This window comes from Sphaerodactylus townsendi, linkage group LG13, assembly GCF_021028975.2.
Source record: "Sphaerodactylus townsendi isolate TG3544 linkage group LG13, MPM_Stown_v2.3, whole genome shotgun sequence".
NCBI lineage: Eukaryota > Metazoa > Chordata > Lepidosauria > Squamata > Sphaerodactylidae > Sphaerodactylus > Sphaerodactylus townsendi.
This window is the reverse complement of record NC_059437.1, coordinates 53,015,741-53,038,972: the sequence shown is the minus strand read 5'-3', so window position 1 is coordinate 53,038,972 and position 23,232 is coordinate 53,015,741. Positions and strand designations below refer to the sequence as shown.

Below are 23,232 nucleotides of genomic sequence, written 5' to 3'. Positions count from 1 at the left end.
GCTCTATGCGGGCCTTCCCTTGCTTTTGATCCGGAAACTGAAACTGGTCCAACATGCAGCGGCTCGCCTGCTCACAGGGGGCGCCTATTGAGATCATATTCGACCTGTGTTGCGCCGCCTGCGTTGGCTCCCAGTTGAGTTCCGAATCATCTTCAAGGTGTGGGTGTTGACCTTTAAGGCCTTGCGCGGCCTGGGACCCTCGTACCTTCGGGACCACATTACCCCATATGTCCCAGTCTGACCTCTGCGTTCGGCAGAGGCCAATTTACTGGTGGTCCCTGGCCCCTCAGTGATGCGGCTGGCCTCCACTCGGGCCAGGGCCTTTATGGCACTGGCCTGATGGAACACTCTTCCTCCAGCTGTCCGAGCCCTGCGGGGTTTGGGTGATTTCCGCAGGGCCTGTAAGACTGAGTTGTTCCACCGGGCCTTTGGAGAGACCAGCCGCTGAGTGTGCCCCCCCCCCCCCACTGTTCCATATGGGTATTTGTTCCATGTGAGCCCTAATATCATCGGGTTTTATCATCTCCCCTCTCTCCTCTTTTCCTGGGAGAGATTTAGTTTATGGTTAAGTACTGGCCTTTGGTGGGATGCCTAGGTTAGGAAGTATTATCTGTTTTTAAATGATATTTATGATAATTATGTTTTAATGATTTTATGTATACTGTTTTGTGTTGTTCACCTCCCAGAGCCCTCTGGGGATGGGGTGGTATATCAAGTTGAAAAAATAAATAAATAAAAATAAATAAATAAAATGTTGCTTTGGCAGCAGCTGCTACCACGGCAGGATCTTCACTGCTTGACTGAATGTAAGCTATGTCCGGCTGTGTCCTGTGTCCGGCTGTGCTGTCTTTGGCAGCTGTTCTCTGGCAGCCATTTTGTGGCTGTGCCTACCACTCTGTACCAAAATTCCAAAGGTGCCCACAGGCTCAGCAAGATGTTCAGAGTATGAGCTTCTCAAAGCTCACTTCACCAGAGACCTGACAGAGGAACCATTGGCTCTCAAAAGCTCATCCCTGAAAAACCTTTTGGTCTCTAACGTGATTCCAGACTTGAATCTGGTGGTTTAACTGCAGACCAACGTGGCTACTTTCCAAAACTATACCTTCCAAAACTACAAAAACTATGCAGAAAATCTGGCTTGCATCTTGTTAGTTCTAGTGTTCCGCATCTGAAGTGCATCTAGTGCATTTGCAGTTCTAATGTAGTGTTAATCACAAACAAATAAATAGTTAATATTTATTTATTATTTAATACCTTGCCCTCCCCAGCCTAGACTGGGCTCAGGATGGCTTGCATGTGTAATTCTAAAACAATAATCATAAAACAGTTTCCAGATTAACAAATAACTAGCTAAACATGAAAGACATTTGCAGATAGCAACTAAAAAAATCAAAGGACTCTTTGATAGCTCATACTATAATTACCAGTCCCGCCCTATCATATAGACCTCTGTCAGGGCACAGGAGGAGGGGGGATGGAAAAGTCAGGGGGGCAGCACGATGTAATGAACCCATGGCAGCCTTAGCCATAAGGTCGGTGGAACATTTCAGTCTTATAGGTATTGCGGAATTGATTAAGATCCTGCAGGGCCCTGATGCCTGCTGGTAAAGAGTTCCACCAGGTGGGAGCCAGGACCAAAAAAGCTCTGGATTTAGTTGAGGCCAGCCAAATGTCCTTGAGGCCGGGATGTTACATGGTAGACATGTGTCTCCCATTTTTTAAAATGAAAAGCAGCCCTGAAAGTCTGCAAATATGAGCTGGGCAATGGGTTGAAGGGAGAAGAGGAAGAGGCTGCTTAACTCTTCCCTCTGCTAATTTTTCTGTGTGTTCCACATCCAGGAAAAATTTTCCAACTAAGCCTTCCTCTTAAAAACAAATACTTTTTTTTTCCAGAGATTGACACATCACCTCAGGAAAACTCCCAGCACTCTGGAGGACCTCAAATTTGTCCTGGGTACTATTGCAGAGATCAGACAAATGTCTTTAGAAGTGGAACTCAAGTACTTGGATATTCAAGAGCGATATCGCACTCTTTCAACATACAACATTCCAGTAAGTAAAATGTCATAAGTCTGGGTGCTTGTCTGTGGTGCTTCAGAACCTCTAGGAATCCCTACATTAGAATTTATTTCTGTTAGTTTGCTTGCTATTTGATTTCTGTTAGAACATGCATATCCAGTGTGGTGAAATGGTTAAGAGCATTGGACTAGTATCTGGGACACCTGAGTTTGAATCCTCACTCATGCCATGGAAGCTAGTTGGGTGACCTTGGGCTAGTCACACTCTCCCAGTCTAACCTACCTCACAGGATTGTTGTGAGGATAAAATGGAGAATGTTGTAAACTGCTTTGGGTTCCCACAAGGGAGAAAGGCAGGATACAAATGAATGAAATAACTAAATCAATACATCCCGCCTCTCCAGAGACTTGCTGAAGTTGTCTGACAAAAAGAGAATGAAAACAATAAGTGGAAAACATTGTAAAATGTCATTGATCACAACAATTAAAAAAGTATTTCAGTATCACTTCCTGTAGTGTATCAGGGGTGTTGTGCTGTTTGAAAGGCAGTTGCATACCTAACAAACTGGATCTACATATTAGATACATATTGAGGTAGAGGGTGTGTGTGTCTTCCTAAGACTTGATCTGGATTAGACATGGTTCAAAACCTGGCCATTTTGGGGAAGTCTTGATAAAAACATTTGCTGACTGAACTACAAGCCAGATTTTGTGAGAGGCAGATAGTGTGAATCCTTTTCCATCTTGGCCTTGTGGCACAACCAACCTCAGTCACTGTATCCTGATGGGCTAGTAATGGCACGAGAGGATGTTACAGGGTAGACATGCGGCTACCATTTTTTAAAAAAATGAAAAGCAGCCCTGAAAGTCTGTAAATGTCAGGAGAGGAATGGACTGAGGGGAAAAGAGGAAGAGGCTGCTTAACCCTTCCCACTGGTAGTTTTTCTGTGTGCTCCACCGTTAATTGTTCCCCCATAAGAGAAACTTCTCTGTATTCTTGCCAGCCCTCTTCACTCCATCACTGACCTTTTAATTTTCTAAAAAATAATATTAGGAAGTTGTTAGATGTATGTGCACCATTTTAAGAATAGTTCTTACTATTTAATTGTAGACTACAGAAGAGGAACGGGAGCTGGTGAATAACATCAAGCAAATGTGGGAAACACTTTTCAATGAAGCGTCGACAGTTGATCACAGCCTTGGAAGTATTAAAAAGACATTTACTGAGGTATTTAATAGCGAAATGCCATCAAGTTGCAACCAATATATGGCAGTTGCTCGTAGAGCTTTTACTTAACATGGTGGGAAAATGCACCAAAGAAGGAAACACCAGTGCCATTTAGATTGTATTCTCTTTAGATTACACGGGAGCAAATTGGAAACTACAGTAGAGAAGTTGCAGATTTCTACCACAGGTTTACTACTGAAGGACCAGGTTCTGTTGGTGAGAATCTTGACAGAGGTAAGAAGCTGTAAGCGTGGTGCTTATTTTGTCACACACTTCGAAGAAATGAGGGAAATCGTTTCCCAAATGGGCCTAGGATCCCGTGACTTTTCAAACCGTTGAGGCTGCGAATGTAATTTGGATCAGCTATATATACTGTGGTGACACGGCTTATTCTCTCTCACCTTTTCGTCTCCTGCTGTTGGTCATTTTTGTCAACCAGTTCCATTTCTGTTAAAGGTTTCTCATAGGGAGAATTGGCATTTCACTGCTGACCCAATTACATTTAAAACAAACAATGAAGAAACAATTACGATAAGATAAAAAACATACAAAACAATGTCAAACTTTATCCTTTGTAATCAGCATCATTTTATCAAAGCTAAGTCTGATCCTTACTTCCTCTGAAAAGAACTTAGCTACAGCCAAGGTAGTTCCGTTGCACTCATCCTCTAAGAGGATCTTAATTTGTCGTGAAGGTGGTTGGCTCTCCCACCTATCCAAAATCAGGTTCTATTGGCCATAACACTGGATATGATTTCCTCATTTTCTCTTGATGGTGATCATTCCTTACTGCCATCTGCAGGATTAGATCTTATGATTGTTTTTGAAAAAGAACTGGAGAAACATGAAAAGAATCGCCAGGAGCTGGCGAATGCTGAAAAGCTGTTTGACCTTCCAATCACTATGTATCCTGATCTGATGAAAGTCCAGAAGGATATGAAAGGCCTGAGGCAGATATATGATATTTATAAACAGCAAAAAGTAAGTCTGTTGTGATTAGATACTTTCAGGGCTTGTGATTAGATACTTTCAGGGCTTCTCTCTTGACCATATAGCAGACTGTATATATCTCTTGACCATATAGCAGACTGGAGAGGAGACGGCTGAGGGGGGATATGACTGAAGTCTATAAAATTATGCATGGCGTAGAAAATGTTGACAGAGAGAAATTTTTCTCTCTTTCTCACAATACTAGAACCAGGGGGCATTCATTGAAAATGCTGGGGGAAGAATTAGGACTAATAAAAGGAAACACTTCTTCACGCAACGTGTGATTGGTGTTTGGAATATGCTGCCACAGGAGGTGGTGATGGCCACTAACCTGGATAGCTTTAAAAAGGGCTTGGACAGATTTATGGAGGAGAAGTTGATCTATGGCTACCAATCTTGATCCTCTTTGATTTGAGATTGCAAATGCCTTAACAGACCAGGTGCTCGGGAGCAACAGCCGCAGAAGGCCATTGCTTTCACATCCAGCATGTGAGCTCCCAAAGGCACCTGGTGTGCCACTGCGAGTAGCAGAGAGCTGGACTAGATGGACTCTGGTCTGATCCAGCTGGCTTGTTCTTATGTTCTTATGTGGTATTTTCATATTGCACACCATTATACAATGACTGGCTCTTTCAGCATAAACAGGGTCTCATCCATTGGGCTGGGAAAATCAAAGTGTTTCCCCCTGGCAATCCCTCCCCTCCCTCCCTCCCTCCCTCCCTCCCTCCCTCCCTCCCTCCCTTCCTTCCTTCCTTCCTTCCTTCCTTCCTTCCTTCCTTCCTTCCTTCCTTCCTTCCTTCCTTCCTTCCTTCCTTCCTTCCTTCCTTCCTTCCTTCCTCCCTCCCTCCCTCCCTCCCTCCCTCCCTCCCTCCCTCCCTCCCTCCCTCCCTCCCTCCAGGCTTGTTCTCTGTTGTTGCTTCCCATTGAAGGGAGTGGATAAGTTCAGGAGGAGAGGAGGAAAGTGAGGATGGGGAAGGGACTGAAAATCTCCACCCCTTTCCTGCCCATCTGATAGCTAGTAAAATATTAATCAGTTGCATGAAATTAATTTCTACAAGCACACCACGAAGCACAAAGATGGGGTGTGTGCAATTTATTTGTCTATTTCTGCTTGTTAGAGTTCTTGTTGTTGTAGTTGGTAGAACGTATGAAGGAAATGGTCATCATCAGCCACATGTCACCTGTAATTTTTTTGCTTAGGTGAACAATGGGGATTATTTGGTGTTGGGTAATATGGTCGCACCCCGGCTTGTAACAAGACTCTAGTTTCAGTTGATTTCTTTATTGTGGAATGGCACTGGGACATGAGCATTTAGACTTCTATTGCCAGAACGTAGCATAGCCAGTATTGCAAGCACCATTATTCCCCATGTCACCCCTACGTCCTGTCACCCCACCCAGCTGACCAGTTTGCAAGGGGGGTGGTAGTGATTCCTCTCCAGTTCCACGGTCTGCTGGAAGGAGGAACCGCCTTCCCCCACTAGCTTCAAATTAACCTACCTTCCATGCTACTCAGAGTGCAGCAATAACAGGTGGCTGACAAGCTGATAACAGGTCTGAGAAAAGAGTAGCCGTGAATCACCACGGCCGCAATTATTTCCCAGGAAGGGCAGGAGGAGACCCTTGGCATCTGCCCTAGTAAGGGCGGATGGGGACCTCGCAGCCATGCCCCATGAGGGCAAGGCAATGTCACGGGGGGGAGGCCGGCTGGAGCTTACTTAAGGCCGGGCCGGCCTGAACAGAAGCAGGTGCCCAGTTCTCGGGTGGGAGGTGGAACACAGCAGGATCAAGCAGGGGCTGATCACTTGGTCCAGAGTGGTCAATATTTGCGGTGGGAGGGGGTTTCCTATGTAATTTTATTTTGCTTTAGATTATGTTTGCAAACTGAAAGTGATTACTGTCTGTTCCTGGTTCCAGGCTGCTAAAGAGGAATGGTCTCAAACTCTGTGGGTGAACCTCAACGTGCAGGTTCTGCAGGAAGGGATTGAAGGGCTTCTGAAATCCCTTCGGAAACTGTCCAAACAGGTCCGCAGCAGTCCTGTCGCTTATCACCTAGAAATGAATATGAAGTCCTTTAAGGAATCCATTCCTTTGCTGTTGGATTTGAAGAACGAAGCATTAAGAGAGAGGTCTGATACTGGGTTTCTAATACAGGGTTTTGGATTAACGCTAAACATTTTCATGGTGCAAACCTCTGTAACAATATTTATTTCCATAGTATTTTTGAAAAAGTGGGGAAAGCTGCCCAAATTTGCAGCTTTTTCTAGTTTCCTCCTCTTGTCTTCTCAAGGATGACTGAGGCATTGTAGGTTTCACATGTGAAAATAGAAATGTTCTTCATGCAAAAAACCTCCATGGTGGCTTAAACTTAATGGCTAATATTGTTTGAACTCCATGGGAAGGCGATTAGCTTATCCCTTTCCTGATGGAGAAACCAGTACAAGAGGAGCCCTCAACAGGGACAATTATCACCTTCCCCAGTCCGTCTTAGGTCAGAAAAGCATCACGAGGGAAGATCAAGTACCTTCTCTCCTCAGTTCCCTTTCCTACCAGTTCTTGTTCCCTGTTCTGCTATGTTTGTATGGTGTGTTAGGTTTGAGGCTATGCAGCTGGCAAGGTAACATGCAGTTCTGCCATAAAGCAGTGAACCAAAGTACCTTATGGGCCCTTTCCCCACTTCCCTTAAGCCCCGCGCTACTCGAGGAGAGTAGCGTGGGGTCCCTCGGCGCTCCCCACTGAGAGGGGCGGCAACAGCGCAGCCGCCCCAAAGCTGCTGCTGTCACGCCCCTCAGCGCGCGGCATCCCAGACGCTCTTCTGAACGGCGCCTTTTGACGACCCCGCGGGGTTGTGGGGACGCCTGGGTGCGCGCCTGGGATGCCGCGCGCTGAGAGCAGCGCGCGGCATAGGGGGGATGGAAGCGAGTGGGGAAAGGCCCATGGTTGACTTGTCAATTCATTTCAGGCACTGGAATGAACTGATGGATCGAACGGGGACCCATTTTGAAATGGCAACAGCAACATTCACCCTTGAGAATATGTTTGCCATGGAGCTGCACAAACATTCTGATGTTATCAATGAGATTGTGAGCTCTGCTGTCAAAGAGCTTGGTATTGAGAAGGTAAATTCTCCCTCTGCTAGCAGCCAGGTCTAACTATCACTCTGAAGGCACCCCCTGAGGGATGTCAAAACTTATTTTTGCCTTTTGCTCTCTCATAGGGTGTGAAGGAAATAGTAGAAACGTGGGAGAATATGAAATTTACAGTGACGAGGTACTTTAAGGGCACCCAAGAACGGGGCTTCATTTTGGGATCCGTCGATGACATCGTTCAGATCCTTGATGACAATGCTGTCAATCTCCAAAGTATTTCTGGGAGCAGATTTGTAGGACCGTTTCTGGCAACTGTCCACAACTGGGAAAAAACTCTCTCCTTGATTGGTGAAGTGATTGAGGTAGAAAATGTGACACGGTCTATTTCAGTCCTTCTTAATTTAGGTTACCTGCTGTTTTCTTTTTTAAAATTTTAATTACTTCCTTAGGTTTGGATGATAGTTCAACGAAAATGGATGTACCTGGAGAGCATCTTTATTGGAGGAGACATAAGATCTCAGTTGCCCGAGGAAGCTAAAAAGTTTGACAACATTGACAAGATATTTAAAAGGGCAAGTAGCTGGCTTGAGTTTTAATGGGGGATTTGAAGAAGGACCAAGTGTTGATTGCACATACCTCTTTACACCGTTGGTGTATTTTAGCCTACAAAATGGCTTACATCATAAAGACATGGTCTGATCAATAAAGTAACAAAACACAGTAAAACTACCAAGGCAAGTCAAAACAGCTTCATTCTCAAAGGCGTTGTATCAGAGAAATATTTCCCCACTTTTTAAAGACGGCAGGTAATGGGGTAGCCTGGTAGGAAAGCAATCCACAGTATTGGGGCAACTACTGAAAAATGCCCACCTTCTGGTAAATACTAGTGGGGCATCCACTGAAGGCCCAAAGCCCATCTGGTTCAGAACTCACCATCCTGCTGTTAACGGAATAATTCACATTCCGTACCTCCTCAACTCTGTTTCATTTTACCTACAGATAATGGGGGAAACAGTCAAAGAGCCACTGATAAAGAAGTGCTGTGAAGCTCCAAATCGTCTTTCAGACCTACAGAATATAAGCGATGGCTTGGAAAAGTGCCAGAAAAGCTTGAATGACTATCTGGATTCCAAGAGAAATGCTTTCCCCAGATTCTTCTTCATATCAGATGACGAACTGCTCAGCATTCTTGGCAGCAGCGACCCCCTCTGCGTGCAGGAACACATGATAAAGGTATACAGTGGGTCCTTCCGTAAGCATTTCCGCATTTTGTTTTGTGTCCATAGGCAGTCTTGGCAGTTGGACTGCACGCCTTCTTTGAGACACAATGCAGCTATTGCTTTCTGGTATCGAAGGGAGTAAGTCAATTGCACAGCATCCTCATCTTCAGAGGGGGTGTGTCTCAGTGGCAGATAATCGGTTTTGTGATCTAGACACTGTACTCCTATTGATGCATCCCAGAATTGCATTGGCTTTCTTGGCTGCCGCATCACACTGCTGACTCATGTTCAACCTGTGGTCCACTAAGACTCCCAGATCCATTTCACATGTAGTGTTTTCAAGCCAGGTGTCACCCATCCTATATCTGTGCATTTTCTGCCTGAGTGGAGTGTCTTACATTTATCTCTGTTGAAGTTCATTTTGTTAGCTTTGGCCTATCTCTCTGTCATATTGAATTCTGTCCAAGTCATATTGAATTTTGAACCTGTCCTCTGCAGCATTAGCTGCCCCTCCTAATTTGGGGTCATATGCAAATTTGATTTGCATGTCCTCTATTCCTTCACCCAAGTCATTGATTTTAAAAAATTGAGTAGCACTGGGCCCAGGACAGGACCCTGTGGCACCCCACTAGTCACTTCTCTCCAGGATGAAGATGAGCCATTGATGAGCACTCTTTGGGTTCGGTCCATCAACCAATTGCAAATCCATCTAACAGTAGCGTTGTCCAGTCCACATTTTACTAGCTTACTTGCAAAAATGTCATGGGGCACCTTATCAAAGGCTTTAGTAAAATCTAGGTATACTACATCAACAGCATTCCCTTCATCTACCAAGTATCAAAAAAAGAGATGAGATTAGTCTGGCATGATTTGGTTTTGAGAAACTTTTAGTGATCACACTGTTTCCTTCTAAGTGCTTGCACACTGTCTGTTTAATGATCTGCTCCAGAGTCTTTCCTGGTATTGATGTCAGGTTGACTGGGCGCCAGTTGTTTGGGTCCTCTTTTCCCCTTTTTTGATGATGGGAATAACATTAGCCCTCCTCCAGTCCACTGGAACATCTTCGTTCTCCAGCAGTTATCAAAGACTATAGCAAGTGGTTCTGAGTCCTAGGAGACTAAGGTCATACTTATATGTTCTCCCTTCCTGATGTATCTTTGATGTATGTAAAGATAACACCAAACCCAGGAGTGACAAGTACAATGCTATACAAATACAGTTCACCCCCTGCTGCATACAAAAAGACAACCAATTAAATATTTATGACATTTATAATAAAGTGTCACAGGGCAATTAAAAACCATAATCACCTGCCAGAGCTCAAAACACAGGAAGAAAAGCACATCTCAGCTTAAGACAACTTCTCTTAAAATTGTGGTCTCATTATCTTAGATGTATGACAACATTGCTGCCTTGAAGTTTCATGAGGATGACAATGGTACAAAGATCGCCTCCGCCATGATCTCTGCTGAAGGTGAAGTGATGCAGTTCCGCAAGGCTATAGCAGCCGAGGGCCGAGTGGAGAACTGGATGACTGCCGTGCTGGTTGAAATGAGGAGGACCAACAGGCTTATCACTAAAGAAGCTATCTTTCGGTACTGTGAAGACAGAAGCAGGTGAGACAGTCAAATGCAGCACGCGAGGTCAGCCGGCCACTGAAGATGTATCTTTCTGTTTTTGGTTATTTGTTTGATGCAAGGTTATCAGCAAATGTGTTTGTCCCTACCTTCTCTACAAACACCTGAAGTATTAAATAATGTAGACACAATGTTAATATTTTGTACTAACTCACTCAAAAAACCTGGTATACAAACCATCCCCCCCCCTTGTTGTGCCTGAAGTTCACTGATAGTGTCTTGGTAAACACAACCCAGTTAATATGTAACTAAACTGGGGTATCATCCTAAATCTAACTCCAGCGCTCAGAAGCACCCCGATCTCAAGAAAGCAGACAGCACTCCTCCTGCAGTCTTTCAGTTATGCTAAACCTTCCAGGTAGCCCTACATCCATACAGCTCCACATTTTAGAATACTGCAGCCCTTGCTCAGATTGAAACCTTCAGATCTGAGGTGTCCCACTGTTCGTTCTTGGCCTCTTCCGCACACGCAAAATAATGCGTTTTCAAACCACTTTCACAACTGTTTGCAAGTGAATTTTGCTATTCCGCACAGCCTCAAAGAGCACTGAAAGCAGTTTTAAAGTGCATTACTTTGCATGTGCGGAACGAGCCCTCTATCACTGAGATGCTGTTTTTCCTTAGAGTTGACTGGATGCTGATGTACCAAGGCATGATGGTCCTGGCTGCCAATCAGGTGTGGTGGACCTGGGAAGTGGAAGACGTCTTTCAAAAAGTGAAGAGGGGAGAAAAACAGGCAATGAAGAATTATGCCAAGAGAATGCACGAGCAAATTGACTCAGTAGTCACTCGGATCACTGAGCGGCTCAGCAGGAATGACCGGAAAAAATACAATACGGTTCTCATCATCGATGTCCATGCAAGGGATATAGTTGACACGTTTGTAAGAGACAGGTAATTGCAGGCTTTGGAAATAAGAATTGGTTGAGCTGTATAGTAGAGAATCCATGATGCTGTTGTAGAATCTGGTACGAAGTACAGGTTCCTGAGGTCACATATAAGGCCCAATCAGTGCTGATTCTCCTATTTTTCTTGCCTGTCTTCCATTTGCCTTTACCTCTGTGCTCTCTGCTTGTGCTTTTCTTTTGATACCATTGGTCGCCTGCTCTGCTGTCATACAGAAGTCTGCATACTATGCATGTGTATCCAGAGCACGTCGCTTGTTCCTGGGAGCCACAACAGCTTCCTGTCTCTTTTTTTTTTTTTAGCATCATGGATGCCCGGGAGTTTGAATGGGAAAGCCAACTGCGTTTTTATTGGGATCGAGAACCTGATGAACTCAATGTGCGCCAGTGCACCGGCACCTTTTCCTATGGCTATGAGTACATGGGCTTGAATGGGCGGCTGGTCATCACGCCTCTCACAGATCGTATCTATCTAACACTCACACAGGTAAACTTTAAGATTTTTCATTAATGAAGAGTCCTTGTGCAAGCAGAGTGAAAGTTTGGATTGCCAAAGGCAAAGTCTTTACTCCTGTTTCCTTCACCGAAACGGCAGCACCAAACATAGAATCTGCTTGTCCTGTCATAGATGGGCTTTATGTGACGTCTTAGGTGCTGTCTTGTATTTTACATTGTGTTTTTGCTTATCTCTCACTCTTACCCATCTGAAATAAGAAAGAAATTAGCCTGTTGCATTTGAAATTCTTGTAGTGTAATGTCCTTCATTAGCTGTTTACAGTGTGTAAGTACTGATTCATTATTAATCTATTTGTTGTTTTTTTGTGGAACTGTATTTCATTCATTTCTTCCAAGGGGCCCTGGGTATTCTTTGGGACAGAAGGGTGAGGGATGACTACTCCTGGTGTGTTGGCCCTTTTTTGTGATGTTTCAAAAGCCTGCTTTACCAGAGGCAATGGAGGGATAAAAGTAACACTGTGAGAAAACAAACCTTCTCCCAACCAGTTCCTTCCTCAACTCTCTTTCACGCCTGTCACTCTCCAGCCTTCGCTGCTGGAGAAGCGGAGCAGACCTTTCTTTCCTAGCGTCATCTCTGGATTATTTTTTCCCAAGGCTTTGTCCATGTACTTGGGAGGAGCCCCTGCAGGCCCAGCAGGAACAGGGAAGACAGAGACCACCAAAGATCTCGCCAAAGCCCTGGGCTTGCTCTGTGTAGTCACCAACTGTGGAGAAGGCATGGATTTCAAGGTAGGGGCATCAAGTCTTGATTTCTCTGCTGCTTCTTTTCTGTTGTGTAGAAAGCCAATGGCTAACTTTCTTACAGCTAGACAGCCAGTGTGAGGCTGTGGTTAAGAGCAGTGGGACTTCAGTCTGAAGAACTGGATTTGACTCCCTACTCCTCCCCGTGAAGCCTGCTCTGTTGGTAGATTTACATTAGTAGCAGCGTTTAGCAGATGCCGATAAAGACCCAGATACTAGTGAGCTGCTTAATAAAAAGTTTCCTAGCTTAATGGTAGGGTAACATGAAGAAAAACAATAAACACTATACTATGCTATTACATACTGCATGATGCTGCATGCTGGCACATGGTCCAACTGGGCACAGAACAAAGTAACCTTTATAACCCAGGTATACATGCTCATAGACATGTAAAAATGGCTGCTACACTGACTGACGCCTAATCAATAGGTCAGCTCATTAGAATGTGACCTCAGCATCTTGTTTATATACAGATAGTTAACGCTTTCATGACTGGTTGTGACAGACACTTGCAAATCCCAACAAGGGTGACCTCAGGCCAGTCACAGTTCTCTCCAAACTCCTTCAGCCCATGCAGAGGCAGGCATGAATGCCTCTTGCCTTGAAAATCCTATGGGGTTGCCATAAGTCAGCTGTAACTTGGTGGCAGTTTACTTACATACGCTTGTAGTTATCCCGCCATTCACTGGGCACGACAGAAACAGGACCATCCTGTGACCATTGACCACTCTCCTGAAAGTAGCACTAGAACACGTTGGTATCACTGTTCAGAAATGAACCCTGCCTAATTCTCCAAATTTTCCTTTTTCAGGCAGTGGGCAAAATTTTCTCCGGCCTCGCACAGTGTGGCGCTTGGGGTTGCTTTGATGAATTTAATCGGATTGATGCCTCTGTGCTTTCAGTCATTTCCTCGCAGATCCAGACCATTCGGAACGCTCTGATGAACCAACTGAAAACATTCCAGGTAAACAAGAAGAAAAGCGGCTTTGTAAGTGAGGAGCTAGATCTGGGTAGCATTTATATGTGTGTCTGTAGACATGGATAATAGGGAGAGGTCATGGCTCAGTGGCAGAGCATCTGCTTGGCATGAAGGAGGTCCCAGATTCCCTCTTCAGTCTCTCCATTTAAAAGGACCAGGCAATAAATGGTGTGGAAGAATTTCATCTGAGACCTTGAACAACCACCAGCTGTCTGAGTAGACAATAGTGATCATGATGAGAACATGAGTTAGCAGTGTGATGTGGCAGCCACAAAAGCCAATGCAATCCTGGGCTGCATCAACAGGATTGTAGTATCTAGATCAAGGGATGTAATAGTACCACTCTATTCTGCACTGGCCAGACCTCATCTGGAATCCTGTGTCCAGTTCTGGGCACCACAATTCCAGAAGGACTAAAATGGTAAAGGGTCTAGATTCCATGCGCTATGAGAAGTGCCTTGGGGAGATGGGTATAATTAGTCTGAAGAAGAGAAGGTTAGGGGTGACACGATAGCCATGTTTAAATATTTGAAGGGATGTCATATTGAAGAAGGAGCAAGCTTGTTTTCTGCTGCTCCAGAGACTGGCTAGTTTTGCACAACAACATTGTTCCTCTGTTGGCACGGGGAATGCCCCGATGCAGTGGAGAGTTCTGTACTGCCCCCGTTGCTGCAGTGTGTTTGCCACGGTGTTGCTGCTGCTCCACCCTGGAGCATTGGCTTTGCTCCGCAGCTTTCCAGAACCACAAAAACAGAGGTTCTTTTTGAATGCCCCCCTGTTGCTCTGGAGGCTTCCTTGCCATGCAGAACTCCACAGTGGCAGCATCGGGACCATTTTTCCCGCCTCACTGCTCTGGCCCGTCCCGCCAAACCTCCTTCTTTGGAGGTTTTTAAACAGAGGCTGCATGGCAATCTGTCAGGAGAGCTTTGATTGTGTGTTCCTCCATTGCAGGGAGTTGGACCTTGGTGGCTCTTGTGGTCTCTTCCAACTCTATGATTCTATGGTGGTTTGATTCAGTATAAGACACTTTCGTGTTCTGGTGGGGGTCCTGCAGTAGGCACATTCTTTGTGGCAGGCCCTGATGGCCTTGGGTCTGTGTTTCAGTTTGAAGGACAAGAAATTTCTCTGGACTCTCGAATGGGCATTTTCATCACCATGAATCCTGGCTATGCTGGCCGTACTGAGCTCCCTGAATCTGTAAAGGCTCTGTTCCGACCTGTGGTTGTAATTGTGCCTGACCTCCAGCAAATCTGTGAAATCATGCTGTTTTCCGAGGGGTTTCTTTTGGCCAAGGTAGGCATCACAAAGGAGCTTATTCAAGTATTTTTTATACATCTGTTGATTATCTTATACGCGGTGGCTGGCAGGTGGAATTTGGAAGCTGATGACATTGAAAAACACTGCTCAAGGTGGTGTGAAATTTAGTGGAAGTGCCAAGGTAGTCCAGGATTTTGCCAGAAAATTAGACTCATTTTGTATACTCGCCAATTGTGCATACAGCATGCACTCATATATACAAATCATATATTTGCCGTGCGCATGTGTGGATCAACACAAATTCTCTTTAAGAATCACTAACTCGGACCGCCAGAAAACCCAAATAAGTGGGTTCTAGATCAAATCATTCCTGAAATGTCCCTAGAAGCTATAATGAGTAAACCGAGGCTGTCGTACTTTAATCATTGAGTGAGAAGTCACTGGAAAAGACAGTCATGCTAGAAAAGGTTGAAGGCAGCAGAAAAAGAGGAAACTGAACAGGAGTTGGATTGATTCTATAGAGCAGTGGTGGCGAACCTTTGGCACTCCAGATGTTATGGACTACAATTCCCATCAGTCCCTGACCGTGCTGGCAGGGGCTGATGGGAATTGTAGTCCATAACATCAGGAGTGCCAAAGGTTCGCCACCACAGCTATAGAGGAAGCCTCAACCCGCAGTCTGCAAGACCTGAGCAAGGCTGTGAACGACAGGACATTTTGGAGGACCTTGATTCACAGGGTCTCCGTGAGTCTGAGGCAACTTGACGGCACTTAACACACACATACAATTTACATTACCGTCCCTGTTATTAAAATACTTCTTTTTGTGCTTCGTTTTGTCCACCAGATCCTGGCCAAAAAGATGACGGTGCTGTACAAGTTGGCAAGAGAGCAGCTTTCTAAGCAGCATCATTACGATTTTGGGCTCCGGGCTTTGAAATCAGTACTGGTGATGGCTGGAGAGCTGAAGAGAGGGTCACCAGATCTCCAGGAGGTAAGCCTGTTCCAGCCCATTACCCTGAAAAAAACAGAAAAGGGTGAGACTGGGGTTTGATTCCCATTGATTTGACCCCAAATCAACCCAGGTCTTATGATGGATATGGTGCACATGGTTTCTTGGCACACAGTGACAAAATCACTCTACTACACTGGTGTTTAACACACCGTGAAGTACCTTCTGTGACACTGCAATGGGATTATGGTGTGAGGCATGAGATGAAGCTATCTTATGTTCAGAGCAGGCTTAATGTGAAAGATCTGTGATCAGCAACTTCCATGTTTGTTGGTTTTACCTTCAGAGCAGCTGCACTGAACTGCTAATTTTATCAGGGAAGGAGACTTGGAGAAAGCAATGCTTTTTAATTTTCATTTTTTACATAAAGAAATAAGTAGGGATGTCACAGATGAACTCATTCAGCAGTCAAACTGACTTTGTCCAACACAGTTAGACTGTGAGCCAATCAGGGACCTGTTTGGATTGCACTGAGCAAGTTGAACCAGTGCCTCACAAGTTTGCAGCTGCCTATTATTCAAAAACTGATTCACAGCGGATGGGAGGATCAGCTGAGAGTTGGGTTCTGATCTACACCTCTTCCCCCCCACCCCCCAGCAAAACAGCTACACAGTGAAGCTGCAAAAGGAAGAAGAGGGAGAGAGAGAGAGAGTTTGTTTCTCTTCCCCACACTCTGAGCTTTTAATCTCTGTATTGCAAAAAAGAAGGGAGAAAGAAACGCTTTCTGCCCTTTTCTCTGCATCCTTTGTCATTAGCAGTTTGACAGTACAGCAGCAAGCTATAATTGGTAAGACTCAACTGGTGGGGTAGTTCCTCAGAAAATACATTTAGTTCACGAAAAAATATTAACTCATGTTTGTTTGTTTGAAAAACTAGGATGTGGTGCTGATGAGAGCCCTGCGAGACATGAACCTCCCTAAGTTTGTTTTTGAAGACGTCCCTCTTTTCCTTGGCCTGATCACTGACCTGTTTCCTGGACTAGATTGCCCTCGAGTACGTTATCCTAAATTTAATGATGCAGTTGAACAAGTGCTGGAAGAAGGAGGATATGTTGTTCTGCCGATCCAGGTAACCAAACAGAAGGGAAATATCCTGCACATTCGGTCTGAACATCTTGGGGCAAGGTAGAATTCAAGCAAGGGCAAGGTAGTGTCTTGAAAGTCAGACTGTAGTTCAGTGGCACCTGCTACACAACCCAATGATAGCAAGCCTCATGTTAAGTGAGCATCACGTTAGATGATGGAAAAACATTTCTTCTTGCTCAAGGGTTGGTGTTTGACCAGGGTTTGCTTTTGTGTTTCCCTCAGTTAAGGGTTTGGCTCAAATGTCTGGAACGTGTCTGCCTCATACATGTAACTTTTCTAAACTTTGTACTGCCTTGTTTGTGCCCTGAGATACACCATAGGTAGTATTGTGAGTGATCTTGCTTTCAAGGGCCGTTGTGCTTGAACCAGGAGCCTCAGACCTTGAAGACCAGCAAGTTACTTTGTGCTCAAGATCCAGAGTCTTTTGCAGTCATCGAAGTGTGTGGCTGTATTCCCAGCAGTTGACAGGCATTATGAAGCCACTGGATTGGTCTGGCCTGCTATATATCCTAGAAGTCTCTTCTGTCCAACAGAACAGAACATTCTGCCCACTGCACTTCACAACTCCAGCCACTGGCCTTGGGGCTTCTGGGTTGGCTTCTAGGTTGGCAGTCTGGATTCTATTGCAAGCACCCATGGCTCTGCTTTGGCCCCAGTAATTACTTCAATGCATTTTAAGAACTATGCTTCTACATAGCCAAGGCACCATAGATGTATTTACAGGACCCTTTTGTAGACGTGATAGAATCTTTTGTTTCCTAATTCTTTCCAAGTTCGTATAACTTTCGAACACGGCATGAGGTTTTTTATGACAGTGAGAGGTCTCCATCTTTATGCTCGGTGACACCCTCAGTCCTCCTTCTCAAGGAAAACAGGTCTGAGGAGTGTGGGCTTTTGAGAGACGTACACAAAAAGCTTTGCAGTGAGAACTATGCAAATAAGGTCTCATCCGAGCTGCCTTCTGGGCTCATGATCTCTTTGAACCTCACCATGTACTGAAAGAATGTAGCCCCTTGAAGCATTTTACAGGCGACAGAAACATGGATTTTGAACCATAAACTTTGTGTGTGATGGACATGCGGAAAATCAGGGCCACCTCTGATCTTAAATTCCATGAAACGGAGTTTTGTTTCTCCCTGGTAGAAATATTTGCCAGCGAGTTCAGCAAATGGATATCTGCAACAACATGTATGTTTTCATGGCAGGTGGATAAAGTCGTTCAAATGTACGAAACTATGATGACTCGTCACACTACTATGGTGGTAGGACCAACTGGAGGAGGCAAGTCTGTGGTCATCAATACCCTGTGCCTTGCTCAGACTAAGTGAGTATAGATCATGAGTGCAGGTCATAATATACTTGGCATATATGGCTCAATTTGCTATGCTCAATTATCTGCAAAACAACAAAAGAAAGAGCAGGCACCGATCTGCTTCAGTAATCATCCTTGGCTGAGCCAATGAGGGAGCCAGTGTGGTGCAGTGGTTAGTGTGCCAAACTATAGGACAGTGGTGGCGAACCTTTGGCACTTCCCATCAGCCAATTGGCCATGCTGGCAGGGGCTGATGTGAATTGTAGTCCATAACATCTGGAGTGCCAAAGGTTCGCCACCACGGCTATAGGATCTGGGAGACCCAGGTTCAAATCCCCACTCTACCATGGAAGCTTTCTGGTTGACTTTGGGCTAGTCACTCATCTCCAGTCTAACCTACCTTGCAGGGTTGTCCTGATGATAAAGCAGAGTAATGGAGAGTGATGCAAACCACTTTGGGTCCCCACTGGGGGAGTAAGGTGGGATATAAATGAACCTTGTGGATGGCCATGTAGCATATCTGGCTATATTGGACAGATGACCTCGATGAATTATTTTGCAGTGCTTTCTGCTATCATAATTCTCCCTAACTGTATCTCTGATCTTCAACTAGGCTGGGATTACTGACCAAGCTTTACACCCTGAACCCCAAAGCTATGAGCGTCATTGAACTGTATGGCATCCTAGACCCCACTACACGGGATTGGACAGATGGCGTTTTGTCTAATATTTTCAGAGACATTAACAAACCCACTGACAAAAAAGAAAGAAGGTAATTTGTTAAGCCTCCGTTTGTTGCATTCACAGGATTTCAATAGTTTTAGTAACCCTCCTCCCCCATTTCCTGTCATGTTCCTACAAACATCTTTTGATCCGGTGGACTAGGAGTGTTTTGGGAGTGCACTAAAACATAAGAGGTGTTTACGCTAACTTTTGTGCACAGATACATTTTATATGATGGTGACGTGGATGCTCTCTGGGTCGAAAATATGAACTCGGTGATGGATGATAACAAGCTGCTGACCTTGGCAAATGGGGAACGAATCAGACTTCAGACTCATTGTGCCATGCTGTTTGAGGTAACGAAGCCTTATAGTGCATGTTGAAGCCAGCTGCCTGGATGTCGGAAAATGTGACAATTCAGAGGGACCTGCCTCCCTTTTGGTCTTGGAGGGCATTGTTATGGCAACCCCATTTTAGCTGAATGTTTCTGATCCCTGCAAAATGCCTTGTTCATAAGATCTTCATTGCATTTGATATCAATATCTGGAACTAGTAATTCTGTAGCACAGAATTTTAGCAAACATGAGGATTTCCTTTTTTAGGTTGGAGATTTACAGTATGCCTCACCTGCAACGGTATCACGCTGCGGAATGGTCTTTGTGGATCCAAAGAATTTGAAATACAAACCTTATTGGCTGAAGTGGGTGAATCAAAGGACCAACAAAGTAGGAAACAGTTGCTTCTGCTGATCTTCAGTTGTCTGAAATAAGTACAGATAATTGATTTTGGAATACTTGGCAGTCTGGCTAAGCTGATTTTTGTGTAAGCTGGACTGCATTGTGTGGCTTAATCTCCTCTGGCATTCCAACTCAGGGTTTTGGTAGAAAGAGCTGTCTTCCCTCCTTATATCTAGCACTTTTTGCAGTATTCCTCAGCAGAGGGGATGTGCGTTCATTAGGAGCTGAGCTTGGGTAAACTGGCCTATTTCCCAAGATGTTAATTTATCCTGAGCCCCGTTCTGAAGTTTATATGACACTCCATAATCCAACCCCAGGCAATAACTTTGTGTACCTTGCAACAGCCAATTAAGTAGATCTACAGCAAACTCAACATGTAATTGTGGGAGAAGATGAGATGATGCTATATTGGGTGGCATTGCCTAGGCCAGGGATGACCAACCTATGGTGCTCCAGATGTTCACGGACTACAATTCCCATCAGCTCCTGCCAGCATGACCAATTGGCCATGCTGGCAGGGGTTGATGGGAATTGTAGTCCATGAACATCTGGAGCACCATAGGTTGGCCATCTCTGGCCTAGGCTTTTGGCAATATTAGGGTTGAACCATCCTCATTTCATAGATTCATAGAGTTGGAAGAGGCCATACAAGCCATCTAGTCCAACCCCCTTCTCAATGCAGAACCAATCTAAGCATTTCTAATTGTCATCTTTCTCTTTCACTATTGCAGCTTATTCACTGGCTAATTTCTTCTGATGACTTCTTTCTGAAGGGGCTGGTTCTCAACACTGCTTGAGAGTCATTCCATTCCATAGGGTGTGCATGGGTTAACCAGCTAGCTGCATGTATATTTCTATTCTATTAATTAAAGCAAATGGAGCCATTTATACCAAGAGTTAAAGGGGATAGTGACAGAGAGGAACAAATCAGATCAGTACTTTTGGGATTATTTCTGCTTCATTTCTCAGCAAGAACAGCTTCTGTTAGGTCGGCTGTTTGAAAAATACGTGCCCTACTTGATCGACATGATTGTAGAAGGAATTGTTGATGGTCGGCAAGGGGAGAAATTGAAAACCATAGTTCCACAGACAGACCTAAATATGGTAAGAGAACCAAGTTTCGCAGTTTAATAAAACACTTAAGGTGAGCTGATGGGTATGTTGAGGAAAGAAGAAAGGAAGGAAGGAGACTTGAGAATTTTTACTAGCAGAATAGGCTTGGAGGGGTACAAATATAGATTTGAGAGCAGATTCCAGGGCATGGCCCCATGCATAAAATTCTACAGGAGAGTAGGATTTGAACAACAAAGAAGCATAGCCTGATTCTGAGAAGTTTGCCTTGTTTTGTGGTGGTGTACATGGTTCTGCCATTTTGTCTTCATACCAGTCCTGTGAGGTAGGCTGGACTCTGATCATAGAGGGCAACAGAGAACCTCTCCTCACTACTTTCTCCAATTTCTGGAGACTTGAAAGGAGGTTCTTACTGGGTAACGAATGGCAACAGCCAGGTGAAAATTCGTTTTCCTTGGTTTCTCATTTTCCGGTTGACATGTGAACCTCCGTACACTCATAGAATACTTTGCTTGGGAATAGGTGAGTGGGCTATGCTCTCCTGCCCAGGCATCATAGCAACATGTCTGGGATATAATATATTTTTGCCGGAGGTCTGATGATTGCCCTGTGATTTCAAACCACAGGTGACACAGTTAAGCATGATGCTGGAAGCCCTCCTAGAGCAAGAAACGGATGATCCCGACGTGCTGGAATGCTACTTCTTGGAAGCTTTGTATTCCTCCTTAGGAGCTTCCCTCCGGGAACCAGGAAGACCAAAATTTGATGATTTTGTGAAACGTCTCTCCTCCATGTCAACTGTGACCGATGAGATGATTCTAGCCAGACCGGGAGAGCTGCCAGGTAAGGCACGGCCAGTACTATAAGGGCACAGTTTATTTTTTGGAAGCAACCTTTGAGCTTTCACCCACAGGGGCATTCCATGGCAAACTAGCAGACCTTCCTACTGCAGTGACTAGTCTCTTGTGTCAAGTAAGATTCCCTCCAGCTTGATGCTGGCATGATATTAGTGTGGTCTCATCCAGCAAGAGCCAGCATGGTATAGCCAAATATAATTTGGAGAACTGGGTTTGATTCGTGATGCCAATGTGGTATGCTCCAGCAAGAACCAGTGTGGTATTGTTTCCCCGTTCCTATGCATGACGCCTGCTGGGTGACCTTGGGCTAGGCACGGTTCTCTCAGAACTACCTCAGCCCTACCTATTTCACAAAGGGCCTGTTGTGGGGAGATTAAGGGAAGGTGATTGTAATCCGCTTTGAGACTCCTCCAGGTAGAGAAAAAGCAGGGTAGAAAAACCAGCTCTTCCTCTTTCTAAGAGGAGTGAGGTGCAATTTGATTGGTGTTCCTCAAGGAAGGGAGTATATCTCTCCCAATCCCAAAGCATTGTCTCTTCAGCAAGGAAGGAAACTTCTTAGCAGTTGGCTTGAGACCCACAAATTTTGCCCTGAGATTCAGGCCCTTTCTCCACTTACCTTAAGCCCCGTGCTACTCTCCTCAAGTAGCATCGGGTCCCCCAGCACTCCCCACTGCAGGGGCGGCGACAACGCAGCCGCCCCAACGGTGCCGCTCTCACACCCCCTCAGCGCGCGGCATCCCTGGCGCTCCTTGAAATGGCGCCTTTTGATGACCTCGCATCGTGGGGACGCCTGGGCGCGCGCCAGAGATGCCGCGCGCTGAGAATAGCGCGCAGCAAAGGGCAGCAAAGGTAAGTGGGGAAACGCCCTCAGATAATAATGCTTTACTTCTGGCCTGCCTGTTTTAGACACTGGTGAACACACATCTCCAGTGGATAATCTTCCACCCTTTGTTTATTTCTAATTTATCTTTCAGGACAGCTTCCAACTTTGTATGACTTTCATTTTGAAGGAAAGATGAAGAAATGGGTGCCATGGAGCAAACTGGTCCCTGAGTATGTTCACTCACCTGACATGAAATTTATTGACATCCTGGGTAGGTGTGAATTAAGTTGGCATAAGAGGAAGTAATTGGTTAAAGCTTGTAAGCCTGTGTGTCTTTTTCAAAGCAGTGTGTCTGGAAACTTTGCTATTTGGCCATAAAACAGGTCGACCATTGCCTTCTGTGCCAAAGGGTAGGATCCATTGGTGTGACCAAGGCAAAAATTACAGGTGCTGTTAAGACTGAGATGCCATCTTTGTATCCTTTATCTTTGCATTTTGCAATGTAAGCATTAAGTAAAGCACCTTTCCATATGTAAGCATTAAGTAATGTGTATTCACTCTCTCTATCGCATTACAAATTACCACTTTCCCCCTTTTCAGTTCCGACGGTGGACACAACTCGCACAAACTGGCTGCTGGGACAGATGGTCAAAATCAAACACCCCGTTGTTCTGGTTGGAGAATCGGGTACTTCGAAGACAGCAACAACACAAAACTTCCTCAAAAAACTCAACCCAGACACAAATGTAAGGGGGCCAGATTTTGAACATATGCAAGCTACCTGATATCCAGAACGTTGGTTTCTCCTGTTGGGTGTTGTCTAATCTGATAGGATTGACGTGTCATGTTCTCAGACAGAGAAAGGTCTTTCCACCATCAGCTACCTGAGGTTGTTTGACTGGTGATGCCAGTGATGTTCTTTGTGCTCTGCTGCTGAGCCACCCGCCTCCCCCAATGTCCATTTCATGGTTTTATTCAACCGTTACCCTACGCACCAGGGTTGGCCTTTACTGTGCTTCCTGCTATATGTT

The 23,232-nt window shown here is 45.0% G+C and overlaps 1 protein-coding gene across 1 annotated transcript in view; it reads left to right on the top strand.

Moving 5' to 3' along the window:
- The window catches only part of DNAH10 (dynein axonemal heavy chain 10), an 87,527-nt gene that overhangs the window by 26,205 nt on the left and 38,090 nt on the right, over positions 1-23,232 (top strand). Inside the window, 25 exon segments of the mRNA XM_048513937.1 lie at positions 1,894-2,052; positions 3,130-3,246; positions 3,378-3,480; positions 4,049-4,227; positions 6,154-6,365; positions 7,199-7,355; positions 7,454-7,687; positions 7,775-7,897; positions 8,325-8,558; positions 9,938-10,161; positions 10,807-11,076; positions 11,391-11,574; positions 12,198-12,332; positions 13,157-13,309; positions 14,429-14,617; positions 15,429-15,575; positions 16,470-16,661; positions 17,884-18,002; positions 18,604-18,762; positions 18,934-19,069; positions 19,316-19,438; positions 20,420-20,554; positions 21,148-21,364; positions 22,353-22,472; positions 22,802-22,947. Coding sequence (XP_048369894.1) covers positions 1,894-2,052; positions 3,130-3,246; positions 3,378-3,480; positions 4,049-4,227; positions 6,154-6,365; positions 7,199-7,355; positions 7,454-7,687; positions 7,775-7,897; positions 8,325-8,558; positions 9,938-10,161; positions 10,807-11,076; positions 11,391-11,574; positions 12,198-12,332; positions 13,157-13,309; positions 14,429-14,617; positions 15,429-15,575; positions 16,470-16,661; positions 17,884-18,002; positions 18,604-18,762; positions 18,934-19,069; positions 19,316-19,438; positions 20,420-20,554; positions 21,148-21,364; positions 22,353-22,472; positions 22,802-22,947 — 4,167 coding nt within the window.